Below are 14,663 nucleotides of genomic sequence, written 5' to 3' on the forward strand. Positions count from 1 at the left end.
GTGTACTCAAGGTTTGAGATTTAATAACATTAATATTTACTGCTTCATCAAAGGCATTCTTAAGTGAAAGTGGCATTAATATTTTTATTCTTTTTTTTACTGCAAGTGCCTGGCAGTTGAAGAACAAAATGACTACAGCACAGTTTGGCTCTGCTGCCTTGATTTATGCTAAGGCAGCAGTCTAACCCAGATTGCTTTTGCAACATCATTGCAATGTCAACATAGTGACAAAAGCCAATAATGTCTTATTATTTTTATGCAAGTAGCTTGACCTCAAGATCTCCCTGAAAGGGTCTCAGGAACCACCTCACACACACACACACACACACACACACACACACACACACACTGCGGGTCACACTGTTAGAGCCACTGATCTAGGACATTTTTGTTCATTCTTCAGATCTTCTCTATTTCTCTGCACAAACTTTTGGTTGTCCCCCAAATGTTGTCTCTTTCTTTCTTTATAATAGAACCCTACCTTTTTAGCTGAGCTCATGGCTGCCCAGATTTAATGTATACTGAATCCCAGTCTCCCTTACAACTGGATATAGTTAAATGACTTAATTTTGGTTAAAGGATGTAAGTGCAAGTGTTCTGTGCAACCTCTAAGGACTGTCCCTACAGGATGGGTATGTGTCCTCCACAGGCTGTATCTCCTTCCTGCAGGCTTATTTATAGCCAGCCTGCTTTTCTTGTTTGCATTACCTTGCAGATCCTAATGGGCATTTAAGTATCTAACCTCTGATCTAATCCAGTCTGCCCATTCATTCATATATTCAACAAGTTGTTTTTTTTTTTTTTAAAGAGGAGGAAGTTTTTATTTTTTATTTTATTTTATTTTTTTTTATGATAGTCACACAGAGAGAGAGAGAGAGAGAGGCAGAGACATAGGCAGAGGGAGAAGCAGTCTCCATGCACCCGGAGCCTGACGTGGGATTCAATCCCGGGTCTCCAGGATCGCGCCCTGGGCCAAAGGCAGGCGCCAAACCGCTGCGCCACCCAGGGATCCCAAGTTGGTTTTTTTTTAAGATTTTATTTTACTTTTTTAAAAGATTTATTTATTTATTTATTTACTTATTTACTTATTTATTTATTTATGATAGACATAGAGAGAGAGAGAGAGAGAGGCAGAGACACAGGAGGAGGGAGAAGCAGGCTCCGTGCTGGGAGCCCGACGCGGAACTTGGTCCTGGGACTCCAGGATCGCGCCCTGGGCCAAAAGCAGGCACCAAACCACTGAGCCACCAGGGATCCCTTTTTTTTTTTTTTTTTTTTAAGATTTTATTTTATTTTATTTTATTTTATTATTATTTTTTTAAGATTTTATTTTTAAGTAATTTCTACAACCAATGTGGGGCTCAGACCCATAACCCCAAGATCAAGAGTCGCAGGCTCTACTGACTGAGCCAGCCAGGTGCCCCTATGCAAGTGTCTTCCAGACCCAAGCCACTCTGTGGGTGCTGGAGATGTAATAAGTAAGCCAGACATGGTCACAACTCCAGCTTGTGTCATCGACACTGAACAATTAATACCATCACAATTAGTCATGTGCTACAAAAGAGAAGTCCAGAGGGCTGGGGATCTTATTATAGAAAGCCTTATTTCAACTAGAAGATCAAGAAAGGCTTCCCTGGGAAGTGTGTAACAGGGAGCAGTGGGCTCTGCTACCAGTGAAAGAAAATTCAACTAATAGAGGCTTAACTGAGACTGCTGATTTCTTACCTGAAAGAAGTCTGGAGGCAGGTGCTTCAGAGGCAAGGGAGGTGAGGGAGCACCTTGCCACATGCCTCGGCAGGATTTGTGTGTCTGGATCTTGTTGCTTGGCTATCCTCTGCACATGACCCCTCCTCTCAAGCTCCTCAGTTGAAACAAGGCTCCTTTAATAAGGTAGGATCTCCCAGTACTGTGTACTTCCTCTCCCTTGCAAGCACTGGTCCAAGTGTAATAATTATGAAATTGTTGTTTAGTGCTTTTTTAGCAGAGTTGAGTGGTGACCATGTCTTAGCTGGGTCCTTACTTAGCAACCAGCAGAGTGCCTTGGGCCTGGTAAACCCTTAGTATTGAATCTTTTATTAAAAATATTGAGGGGTGCCTGGGTGACTCAGTCTGGTTTTTTTTTAAATTTATTTATTTATGATAGTCACAGAGAGAGAGAGAGGCAGAGACACAGGCAGAGGGAAAAGCAGGCTCCATGCACTGAGAGCCCGATGTGGGATTCGATCCCGGGTCTCCAGGATCGAGCCCTAGGCCAAAGGCAGGCGCCAAACCGCTGCGCCACCCAGGGATCCCACTCAGTCTGTTTAATGTCCAACTCTTGATTTTGGCTCAGGTCATGATCTCAGGGTCCTGGGATGGAGCCCCACATGAGAGTGGGGTGGTCCCTGCTCTGCAGGGAGTCTGCTTGTCTCTCTGCCCCTCCCCCTACTCTTGTTCTCCTTCTCTCTCTCAAATAAATAAATAAATAAATAAATAAATAAATAAATAAATAAAATCTTTAATAAAAATTTGTTGTGGTAAAATATGCATACTGTAAAATTTACCATTTTAACCACTCTTAAGTCTACAGTTCTGTGGCCTTAAGTACATTCATGTTATTAGGCAGCCATTACCACCATCCATCTCCAGGACTTTTTCATCTTCCCCAACTAAAGCTCTGCACCCTTTAGACTGCCCATCATCCTCCCCCAGCCCCACTGTTGAATACTCTTTGAATGAATGAAAGGAAAGCAATGATCGCAAAATCAAATGTCAGTGGGCAGCCACTGACCACACAGCTCCAGCTGAGTTGATAGGAGAGGTCGCACCAGAATGTGAACGCAGACTTGCCTTCCAGGTCTGCCAAACTTTCAAGGGAAGGTGGAAAACCAAACTTGTATATGATATCCCCTAATTTTTTTTTTTAAGATTTTATTTATTCATGAGAGAGAGAGATGCAGAGACACAGGCAGAGGGAGAAGCAGGCTCCACGCAGGGAGCCCGACGTGGAACTCGATCCCAAGTCTCCAGGATCAGGCCCTGGGCTGAAGGCAGTGCTAAACCGCTGCCCGACATCCCCTAACTTTAATGTTAGCAACTAATTTCCTGTTGTTCCAACCCTGAGAGAGTCAAACAAAGCAAAGGGCTGGATCTAGCTTAGGGCCACCAATTTGCAAGCAGTGGACCAGATGGAATGTGTGAGGACTTCTAGCCCTTGGGTCTGTGACTTTGAGTGCCTATGAAGATGTATTCTCGGCAGTTAACAGGCCCCAAGAAACTGGATTTTCCTCTGATTTCCAAACAGGAAAAGACAACAGGAGGAAAGAGGAAGTTTCTGTTAACAGGACTGCTATGAGATTTGTACGGCTGTGTATTTGATTTAATTCTCAGGACATTGACTGGGCATAAGTATTTTTCTTCAGATCACACAGAGGAGGAAACTAAGCCTCAAAGAGTTGAAGAAAATTGCTAACAGTCAGAGCTGGTAACTATAATTGGTGGAACTGGGATTCCAACTTACCTGCTGGGGCCCCAGCCCTTGATGGTCCCCTTCACTCCACTATCTCTATTCTGCATTCAGAAAGACCAAGATGGTGGGGAGGGGTATGCCTGGCTGGCTCAGTCGGGAGAGCATGCAACTCTGGATCCTAGGGGCATGAGTTTGAGCCCCGTGTTAGGTGGAGAGATTGCTTAAAAATAAATAAATGAATAAATAAACCTTTTACAAAAAGGGAAAAAAGAAAGGCCAGACTGATGGCTAAGAGAAGTCTTCTCCCACAGTGATGGAGGGATATGAGGCTGACAAGCATGTCTGGGGCTTCTGACTACTGTAATCCCTTACATCTACTGAGTGATTTTTCTACTTTCCAAGCACTTTCACATACATTAGCACATGGAACTTTTTCATAGGTATTACTATGCCCCACCCCCACCCCTGCCTCCTTTACAGAAGAAAAAACTGAAGTGAAGCTGTCTGATCCATCATAGGCCTGTAAGCATGGAGTATGGGGATTTCCAGAAGTCTCCTGCTTCCTGGTGGAGAGCTATTATTTGCTGAGTGGATTCTGTCTCCAGGCTGGAGGAGGGGAGGGAGCCTAAGGTGGGAAAAGGGTGGAGAGTTGAGTGAAGCCCATCTACCAGGGTTACCTGCTGATGGAGTGTCAGGAACCAGGCTGCTGGAGAAGGGGTAGGACAGCCCGTGGAGTAGAGAGTTGGAAGCCCCAGGTGCAGTCTTGTGGTGGCCTCCTTACCAGAAACATCTGCAGCTGCATTGACACCCTCTGCAAAGGGGGTGGGGGCAGGGCTAGGGATGGGGGTGTGGGGGAAGGGTGACAGGGGCCATTCTTTGGGAAGCAGAGTCTTGGAGGGCTGACCCACCTCTACCCCAGCCATATTGTCCCTAGTTCCATGATCATGTTTGGCAACTCTGGGGAAGGCTCCTGGGCCTCCCACATCCTGTGGGAGGTTTGAGCGGGCAAATTTCAGAGCTAGGCTTGGACTCAGCCAGCTGGCACCTGCAGCCCTTAGAGAAACTGTCAGCGAGAGTGGAGCAGCTAGAAGCCATCCCCACCCCAACTCCATTCCCTTCAAAGGGCTAACTCCAACTGGGGGTGGGCCTGAGCAGGAACCCCTAAGCTCTTTGCTCACCTCCTTTAGAGAGGGGTGGGTGGCAAGAGCAGGACCTCAGGCCTGAACCCTAATACTTCTTGCCTGGTTGGGGAGGTGGGCTGGGAAATTTCTGCACCTGCCCTGGGCAGGGAAATGAGAGACCAAATCAAAGTTTAGGGGAGACACTGGCAAATGTGACCATGGGTCTGAATGAGCACAGTATGGCCTCTTGCCTGACACATTTGTCTTGGCAAGGCTCTGGACCTCGTTTGGCCTCTAGAACTTCTGGACAGTAGACAGTGGAGGAAGCTGTCAGGCCCAAGGCTAGGGATGGAGGAACTCAGAGATGCTCCCTCTCCTCATTCGGCCTATCTCTCTTTATAGGCACTGTTCCCCCATGATAGCCAGGCTATCATAAGCAAGATGGCCCGCAATGATTCCTACTATTTCTAATTCACACCTGTATGTTGTCGCCTCCTATTTATTGTACCAGCATCAGTCTGTGTGACCAATAGAATAGGGCAGAAGTGAGGTATATCACTTTCTAGATTAGATTATAAAGATATGGTATTTTTTTCATGGCCACCCTCTCCCTCTGAGGAAGTGAGTTGCCATGTAGTGAGCAGCCATAGGAAGAGGCCCACTCTGGAAGGAACTATGGCCTCTGGCCAGCAGCCACCGTTTTGGAAACAGATCCTCCATCCTGGCCAAGCCGTTAGATGACCACAGCCCTGACCCACATCTTAGCAGTTTCACAAAAGATCCTGTACCAGAATGATTCAGCGAAGCTGCTCTTCCTGACTGTGTGAGATCATATGTTTATTGTTTTAAATTACTTACTTTGGGGATGACTTGTTATGTGGCAACTATGTTATGTAGTAACAAATAGGTAGGTCTCTTCCCCCCCTTTTTTTGCTTCCTTCTTTTTTTCTTTTTTTTTTAAATGTTTTTTTTTTTTAAAAGATTTATTTATTTATTCATTCAGAGAGAGCGAAGAGAGAGGCAGAGACACAGGCAGAGGGAGAAGCAGGCTCCATGCAGGGAGCCCGATGTGGGACTCGATCCCGGGACCCCAGGATCACACCCCAGGCTGCAGGCAGCGCTAAACCGCTGCGCCACCGGGGCTGCCCTCCTTCTTTTTTTCTATTTTAAAGATTTTATTTATTCATGAAAGACACAGAGAGAGGCAGAGGTATAGGCAGAGAGAGAAGCAGGCTCCCCATGGGGAACCTGATGTGGGACTTGATCCCTGAACTTCAGGATCACACCCTGAGCCAAAGGCAGACACTAAACCACGGAGCCACCCAGACATCCCCTGCTTCCTTTTTTTAACAAGTGTTTAAGATGATCTCCCACCCTGGCCCCCAGTAAAGGCCTGAGCTCCCAGCCTCCTTAATGCCCCTTCCCCTTCAAAACTCCAACCTGGAACACTGGTTTGCCAATGAACTTGGAGATGCAAGATGAATTCATCTAGCTCCCTGGGGGTCCTTAAGAGGACAGCAAAAGTACTCTCTTTTGCTGGATGGGGAGTGGGGTTTTGGGGAACGGTGCTTGGGAAGGAACAGGAATGTGTCACTCCTAGGAGAAATCCCACAGAGAAAGAGGTAAGAATGAATAAAAGGAGGACACCTGGATGGCTCAGTAGTTGAACATATGCCGTTGGCTCAGGTTGTGATTCTGAGGTTGTGAGATCGAATCTTGCTTTGGGATCCCCATGGGGAGCCTGCTTCTCCCTCTGTCTGTGCCTCTCCCTCTCCCTCTGTGTCTCTCATGAATAAATAAATAAAATCTTAAAAAAAATGAATGAATAAAAGAAGCCCTGTATGCATGAGCCCCATGTCCCCTCTTATTTCTATCCTTCTTTGCTCTTCTCTTCCTGAGTGGGTAGAGGAACCAGGTGGCCTTTCATTCTGCCTCTGTCCCCTCCCTGTCCCCTTCATTCAGGAGCATGGGGAAGTCCCCATATAGGTGATGGTGAATCTTTGATGACTACTCTCATAAGCCCAAAGGGCATAGGATGTTACCCAGTAGAGAGGAAAATTGCCACCCACAGAACTTTCCAGAAAACCCCTGCTCCATTAAAACAGGGGGGCTTCCACCACAGCTATGGAGAACAGGGTCACAGGGCAGATTTGAGGAGTCTTCTCAGCAGCTACCCCCAGCCCACAGCAAAGGGTGGGGATGATGGTTTTGAGGCTACTCAAAAGAACTTCAGGACTTCAGCTGACAGTGTGATTATCTCTGGTGAGTGCCAGAGCCTACACTGTTTCTCTAACTGTGACAAGGCTCAGAGGTTACCACCACCCTAAGGCTCAGAACCTCAGATTGCTTTTAGTGGTTCATTATTATTCAGGCTTCAGAGGGTGCCCCTCTCCCTCTAAGTCTCTGCCCAGAACCAAGGTATCCAACCCTCTGTCCCCAAGTGTTCTCTGTCCCCAGGTCTCTGGCCACTGTGGCTCCACAAGGATATATCTTCAGCCTCATGGTTCGTGTCACTGTGCACATGGAGCCCAGGCTCAGTGGGATATCCAGTAGGGTGTGTGCCACACTGTGGGTATGTGCCAACACGTGCCTCCCACTCCTGCAGGTCACTCCCATTCCCTTTCAATATTTTTTTCCTAAAATTCCCCAGCAGAACTGTCTGTGGCTGAGTCCAGAGCCCCATGCATTATTGCACATGGAGGTCTAGATCTCTGAGGCGGGGGGTCCCCGGAGGCCAAGACTGTGTGTGTGTTCTGCTAAAGGACAGTCCGCCTGGCTCAGGTGAATGTTCTCTCCAAGAGGGAGACAGACAAAGAGGAAGGTGGGCTTGTGGGTCTTTTGTATCCTTCCTGGCATGACCAGAAGGACTGGCTTCCTCCTTCATAAATGGGTCATCAGAAAAGCACATCACATACATGGAGCACCTCAGTTTTCAAAGCCCTTTTACCATCCGATAGAGCAACCCATTTTAATGGGTCTTTATCATTATTCCATTTAATAGGAGGAAACTGAGGCAGAGGAGATCAGCTCTAGTCACATCAGCAGAGATAGAACCAGAAGCCAGGTCTCTGGATTCCCAGAGCTGCGCCATGGCCAGCTGTCTTACTGGCCATTTTTCTTCCCACGTGGGGCCTTTGTTCACTGCACTCCCCTTTGTCAGACTCGGATCATAACCTTGCCAAGACTAGGGCTATGTGTCCTGAGGCAGGCACTGCTCAGCCCCTCTCCTGGATGGTCCACTGGGTGTGTGACCGCTCCTTGGTGCACACTCATACGCAAACCATAGAAAGTGAACACCGCAAAGGTGATGTGGGCACGCAGGGATCTGTGCCTGTCTAGACCACTACACTGTTAATCTCCTCCAGCCTGCCCCAGCCAGCCCAGTGACCTCCCATGGTATGACAATCAGGGACCACTGGGTGGCAGTGTGTTCTCATGCCTGGGACCAGACAGGTTGCCCAGAGCCAAGGAACATGGGGGTGGGGCGGAGGCAAGCAGGAACCTCAGCCAGCTGCCCAGAAAGGTTACAAGACCTGATCCCCTGGAGGACGTGACAGGCAGGGCTCCTCCGTGTGTGTGTGTGTGTGTGTGTGTGTGTGTGTGTGTCTGTGTCTGCGCGCGTGCGCTGCACCAAAAGGGCCAAGGACAATGTGAGATGCAGCCAAGTGTGGAGTGGGGTGGGCCAGGGAAACAAAAATACAAAAGAAACCAGGGCAGCCAGCATAATATGACGAAGGACCCAGATGAGAGCTGTAGAGGTAAGTAGACAGGGCTTTGGGAGCTTCAGAGAAACGACTAGCCGGGAGAGAGAGAGAGAGAAGCAGGAGAAAGACCAGACAGAAAGAATCACGAAGAGGCCAGGAACAGAAAAGATGAAGATAAGAGAGACTGGCTGGGGAAAGTAGGTCGGAAGGCTGAGGTGGAAGCAGGGAGCCCCCAGAGGCGGGGCAGAGACAAGAACCTGTACTGGACAAGAAGGAGCCAGACGCGGCTTGCTGCTGATGGGGAGTTTATTTGGACAGAGTTATGCAGATCTGCCGGCTGCCTCAGCTCCAGGTCAGAGCTCCTCAGGCTCGGGCTCCGGCTCCAGCTCCGGCTCCGGCTCCAGCTCCAGCTCTGGCTCTTGCTCCAGCTCACCTATCTTGCTCTGAGCCTGAGGTGGGTGAGTCCCAAGCTCCAAGGCAGAGAATCTTCTTGGCCGCCACTGCGGGAAGACAGGGAGGGTGGGTGGGGAAAAGGATGAAGAGAAAGAGAATAAGGAGCAAAGGGAGTGCAGAGTGCAGAGTGCGGCTCTTCTCTCTCAGCCCCCAGCCCACCCCATCTGGTCCCAGGCCTTTCTCAGCACCTTCAAGCCTCCCTTAGGTCCTTCAGAGTCCTGGAGACTCCAGAGTCCCTGGAGAGACTCATGAAGACAGGGCTCTGAAGGCAAGATGAAGAGTCCACCTGGGTCATCTCCTCTAAGGGATGCCAGGTGGCACTCAGACACCTGAAGAGAGGGGAAGCCAGTGGCCAGTTAGGGATGGGGGGTTCCCCCTTGCCCACTTACCTGTCTTCTCCAAAGTTGAAAGCCGAAGGCTCCAGTCATCAAAAGGAGGAGAAAGAGGATACCAAGGATGAGAAGGAGAGAGAGATGGCCTGTTTTCAGGACACCTTGGGCCCTCCCAGAGCGCTGGGCACCTATAGAAGAATATCATTAGGCACAAGGTCATAGCCGAAAGGCTATCTTGCCACACCCTCATCCATTACAGGTACAATGAGGCCCAGAGTTTAGGGACTTATCCAGGGTCGTTAACTAATTAATGGCAGAAGTGGGTTCAGGCCCAGAGAAGACCCGGAAGTTAGAAAGAAAAGATCTGGAATGTGGTGGTGGGGAAGGGGTTGTCGGGAAAGTGGGATCAAGAGGGCTGGTCTGGAGCTGTGGTGTCATGGGGTCTCAGACCTGGGCCAGCAGGGTCAATGAGGTACACCGCTGTGCCGAGAAGCCTCTCCGCCTGGTACACGTGGCACTGCCAGGGCTGGGAAAGGAGTCTGGTCTCCTGCATCTCCAGACAGGGTCCTGGGGAACCTCGCCAAGACTGCTTATCCAAAGGGCTCCACACAAAGCGCTCTTGTCCAGACGCTGGGGTCACCTCACAAAGCAGTTTTCTCAGGTTGCCAGGTAACCCGGAGGATTTGGGAGTCACTGAGGAAATCAAAGGGAAGAGATCTTTGGGGGCCGACCCCCTTACTTGAAACCATAGATTCAACTCCTAGGTCTCTGCAGTCACCTGGGCTCTGATTGGGTGAGGCTGAGGGGAGGACATGTGAGGGGGGAGTCAGGGCCAAATTAATCTTATCAAGACAAAGCTCTGGGCAGATCACTCTGCAACTCAAAAGCTGTCCAGGCTCTCTACAGCCTATGGGGACTGTTCAAATTCACATTGGCCCCGGACGGATCACATAACAAATACTACCTTGGATTCTTTTACATGACTTTCTACTCAAATGCTCAGAAACCCCAATATCATCAGTCAGGTGTGTTGGCACCCCCATACACCTGGCTTTTTTTAATTTTTTTTTTTTGCTTCCATGACTTGGCTCACATCATGCCCTCTGTCTCTAAGTGCCCTGCAAATGAACTCTACCCCCTTTTCTGGATGTCCGGAGAACAATGAACTGACCCACTGATCTACAGACAAGAGCACCTCAAAGCCGTACATGAGAGATAGGTTGGGTAGGAGGACACCCACAGGGAAGGGTCTTAAGCCAAGCTGAGTGGTGGAGGCACTTGAGGATTTGGTGATGCAGACACCTGGCCTCAGACCTCGAGGCTGGCACTTCCCAACTGTGTGATTCAAGAAATTCCTTTCCTGTAAAACAGGGGTCACCTGTTACAGTGCAGAGTCTAGAAAACTAACAAGAAACCACAGGGGGAGTGGGATGCAAACGGAGTTACTGAGAGTGGCTAAGTCAGCAAGAGAATGCAGTATGAGGAAAGGATGGATTCAGAGCGAGGCTGGGGTGTGGGTACGATGTCTAGGTAGAGATATCCTGGAGCAGGCAGAAAGTTAGCATGGGCCCCCAGGAGAGATATGACCTGTTAGCATGTTCATTTATTTGCTTAACCAATATACATTATTTTTTTTAAGATTTTATTTATTTATTCATAGAGATGTAGAGAGAGAGAGGCAGAGACACAGGCAGAGGAGAAGCAGGCTCCATGCAGAGCCTGACGTGGAACTCGATCCAGGGTCTCCAGATCACGCCCTGGGCTGCAGGCGGCGCTAAACCGCTGCGCCACCCGGGCTGCCCCCAATATACATTATTAAGCACCTACTATGAGATGCTACTGTTTAGTTGCTAGGTGAGTGTTACAGGCACAGCTGAGCTGTCGTGGCTCATAGTTACCAATCAATCAACATGTACTTTCTGAGTTTTTGGTGGTTGTTCTCTTTTTTTTTTCTGTGTTTGTTTTACACTATTAAAAAAAAAAAAAAAAAGCTCTCGCTCAGTAAATATTTGCTGACCAAGGGACTGATTTATTAGCTCCTCCCAAATCCAGGCCACTTCCTGCAACTTTCCCCCCAAGCACTGGTCCCAAAGTAGACAAAGATTCTAGAGATATATTTGTTTGAGCCACTCGACTATCTGCCACCTCTCTTTGTCTTTTTTTTTTTTTTTTTGCCACCTCTCTTTGTAACATCTTAGACGCCCCCCCTCCCAATTGAGAGCAGGGGAGTCCCTCAGAGAAGAATGGAATGTTCACCTAGTGACTCAGGGGAGGTTTTCAGTTTCAGTTTTTTATATGTGGGGGTGAGAAAAGAGGAGGCCACCAGGGCAGCCTCTGCAACTTGTGCCTGGTGGCCTAGCATCCTGAGGCAATTTGCCCGGTGTTTCCCCAGCTGGCCTTCCCTTCCCTATGCCCCCTCCCCTGTGAGGGGAGCTACTCCATTCCCACTTGAGGCTGACCTGTGATGACTGCCAAAGTGACGGTGGTACTGAGCTGCTGCCCCTGCAGATGGATGTGGCAGGTGTAGGTCCCAGCCTGGGCCTGGTTCACTACCTCCAGTTGGAGGGTAAAGTTGCCATCGTCTCCAGCCACCAGGAGGTCAGGGCCTCCCCCAGGAGGGGTCCACTTGGCAGTAAGAAAAGACTGGGTCCCCACCCCAGGAGGCAGGCGGCAGGGTAGACCCACCCTGGAACCTGCTCCGGTGTACACCGTCAGAGGCCCTGAAGGCTCCAGACCTGGAAAAGAAGAAGCCAAAGTGGAAGCTGAGAGGGAGAGATACAGAGAGGCTGAGCATTGGGGTTGCAGGGAAGGGAGGAGAAAGAGCAAAGGAGATTGTCTGGCTCTGAAGAGCACAAGGGAGCAGAGTCAGGTGGATGAATGGAGGATGCTCACACACACACCCCACCCCCACATGTGGACTGGGCCAGCAGGAGGCCAAAGGCTGCCCAGGGAGGCTGGATGGCCCAGGGAAAAGCCAGGAGTGGGGGAGTGAAATGACAGTTTGCAATGCGAGGGAAAAGCGAGTTGGACCAGGACTGTTAAGGGCCAGGGCATTCACAGTGGGCACCAGCTACTGGAGACCTAGTTTGGGGACCTGTAAGTCAGGGGGAGAGGATAGGGGGCAGGAAGGGGTTGTGGTCAGGTGTGGGGGCAGACTGGGGGAGTTACCCAGAACAGTGAGGTTGTACATGATGGAGACATTGAAGCCATCTCTGTAGGTGAGGGTGCAGCCCCATGGCCCAGAGTCTGAGGGGCTGATTTGGGGCAGGAAGAGGAAGCTTCCAGCTAAGTGGTAATGGGGGGACTCCGGGACTGGGACTCTGCCCCGGAACCAGTGAACAGAGGCTGGCAGGTCAGGGCGGCTGAAGGAGCAGTTCAAAATGACCCAGTCGGAGATCCTGAGGGCCCCTGGGGGGCTGGCAGTCACTGCCCGTGGATAAAGAAGATGTGATTAGCCCCACCGCAAACACTTCTCAAACGCAGCAGGTCAACGAAGCTAGAAACCTGCCCCAGCGGTAGATTTGTCTTCTCCCCCCCAACCCTCCTCGGATGACCTCCCCGCAAACGTTTACTGGAGCCCAGTGCCTGGTACCTGGAGGTGCTTAAAATGGATGCTCAGGAATGCCCTGCCTCCAGGTAACTCGGCGTGGTCTCCCCTTCCCTTTCTCCAGGCCTCGCGGGAGGATCCCCACTGAGCCCACCCCCCGAGCTACAGAGGTCTGAAATGAGTCACTCCAGCCCAGCGCTCACCCCCAGGCCAGGGGTGCCTCCCCTCCTCCACCCTGGCGCTCCCAGCGGGGGTGGGGGAGGGGAGCTCGGCGGGGAGACTGTCTCTCCAGAGACCTCCCCCACACGCACGTGCTTCTCGGGACGGGGGGCGCTTCCACTCCGCTCCCCACCCCCTCCCGCTCCCCTTGGGGGCCGGGGCCGCTCTCCGGGGCGGGAACTGGGAGGCCCCGGCCCTTCCTGCCTCGGGGGACGACGGGGAACTCGGCGCCCAGCTCCAGCCCCGCTCCCTGCGGCCCGCCCCCACCTACTGGAGGCCTGGCCCACGCGCAGACGGAGGCGGCAGGCGAGGGAGCGGTCCCGGAGGTGCACGGCCGCGCGGTACTCGCCGGCGTCGGCGCGTCGGGCCGGGCGCAGCCACAGCGAGAAGTCCCCGCGCTGGAGGCCGCGCTCTTCCAGCTGCACGCGGGGCTGCAGGGGCGGCCGCCCGCTGCGCAGGCCGCCGGGAGCCCGCATCAGCACCACGTAGCTGCGCGGCCCCGGGCCCCGGGCGGAGGGCGCGGCGGGCCGCAGGCTGAGCGCCGGGGCCGCCGGGCCACTGCGCGGGAGAGAGGGACGGGACTGAGACTTTCGAGGAGAAAGAGGCCCCGGGCCCACCCCACCTCGAGGATGCGGAAACCCACCCAGAAGGACGATCCCTAGACCGCCTACCGTCCCCAGCCCCGTCTCCCCTCGGGTTGGGCCCGCGCCATCCACTCGGAGAGGCAGATGCAGAAGGGATGCGGGTGTGAGGGGGGCGGTCTCCCGAGGAAAGGCAGGACGGCTGGCGGGGGAGGTCGCGCCGCTGGCCTCAGAGGGGCTGACAGCTCAGGGGAGGAGACAGGGGGGCTAGCCTGGGCCTGGGGTTAGGAGTCTGGATGCCATTGCTGTTGGATTTGGGGGTCCTGATGCCCAAGTTTGGGTGCGTACCTCTCTGGTAGGTGGTACCAAGTGACCCCTGCGTTTCGCAGAAGGCTGACATCCTGGAGAGGGATTGTGGGGCTGCAGGGGAGCTGGACGGGGGCCCCCTCCTGGGCCCACACCACCTGGACCTCTGTCCCAGACCCTGGAGCTGCCACTGGGAGGAGAAAAGAGGCCAAGGGGAGGGGCCATGAACCAAAAGACTTAGGAGTAGAGGAGCCTCAGTTACCTGAACGATAATCAGGGCTGAGGAAGACCTTGGGTTTCTGCCCCTTCCCCACCTAACGGTAGGACAGAGGAGAGGCTTTGGGGGCAGAAAGATGCCCAAGCGAGGCATTAGAAGAATCCACCCAGGCTAAGGACTGGAGCATCTGTGAGGTCCAGGCATCCCTGCTGACCACCCCTACCCCACCCGTGGATCTGGAGGGCAACCCTCCCAGGGAGTCAGCCGCATCTTACCTGGAGCCACCCACAGCAGTTGCAGAAGCAGCAGAACCAGGAACTGAACCTCCCACATCTCCCCTTAGGCCTGGGCCACGCTGAGCCCCCCAAAGGGAAGAGGTCAGAAAGAAGGGAGGGACAATGGGCAAAAGAAAGTTCTGCAAAGATATAGGGCGGAGGAAGGGAGTCTAGAAGAGGGACGAGGACAGAGACCTGGAGATGGAGGGAAGAACCAATGACCAGAGGCTGGAATCCAGAGGCAAGCTGGCCAGATCAGGCAGCAGGAGTTGGGGGGGGGGGGGGGCAGGTCCCAGCAAATGGGCAGGGCAGTGGTAGAGAGCAGAGTGAGGCAAGGTGGCTGTCTAGAGCTGGGAGGCAGTTCTGTTGCTTCCAGGGCCCTCACCCCTGTCCTTCTGCCTTCCCTCCACCTTCCCCACTTCCCCTCCCCGTTGCCCCCCCCCATACACACACACCCCAG

General features: G+C 52.1%; 2 protein-coding genes across 5 annotated transcripts in view; both read right to left on the minus strand.

Moving 5' to 3' along the window:
* The window catches only part of CD4 (CD4 molecule), a 51,364-nt gene extending 49,486 nt beyond the window's left edge, over positions 1-1,878 (minus strand). For both annotated transcript variants that reach the window (XM_072799222.1, XM_072799219.1), the window contains exon 1: positions 1,726-1,878. In XM_072799222.1, coding sequence (XP_072655323.1) covers positions 1,726-1,788 — 63 coding nt within the window. In that variant the 5' untranslated portion in view covers positions 1,789-1,878. The remainder of the gene's footprint in view (positions 1-1,725) is intronic.
* Positions 1,879-8,561: 6,683 nt separating this feature from the next.
* On the minus strand, positions 8,562-14,628 carry LAG3 (lymphocyte activating 3). 3 transcript variants are annotated; one of them, XM_072797435.1, is made up of 9 exons: positions 14,204-14,628; positions 13,754-13,901; positions 13,096-13,382; positions 12,227-12,484; positions 11,518-11,793; positions 10,299-10,418; positions 9,509-9,751; positions 9,116-9,246; positions 8,562-8,773 (listed from the first exon to the last, which is right to left on the minus strand). In XM_072797435.1, the coding sequence occupies exons 1-9, from the start codon at positions 14,259-14,261 to the stop codon at positions 8,627-8,629; spliced, it is 1,668 nt and encodes a 555-aa protein (XP_072653536.1). In that variant the 5' UTR covers positions 14,262-14,628; the 3' UTR covers positions 8,562-8,626. The 3 variants fall into 3 exon arrangements, with proteins under 3 accessions (XP_072653536.1, XP_072653538.1, XP_072653537.1); XM_072797437.1 differs by lacking the exon at positions 12,227-12,484; XM_072797436.1 differs by lacking the exon at positions 10,299-10,418 and having other exon boundaries at positions 14,204-14,626.
* Positions 14,629-14,663: the final 35 nt, after the last annotated feature.

This window comes from Canis lupus, chromosome 25 (genome assembly GCF_048164855.1).
Source record: "Canis lupus baileyi chromosome 25, mCanLup2.hap1, whole genome shotgun sequence".
In the NCBI taxonomy this organism is placed as follows: domain Eukaryota; kingdom Metazoa; phylum Chordata; class Mammalia; order Carnivora; family Canidae; genus Canis; species Canis lupus.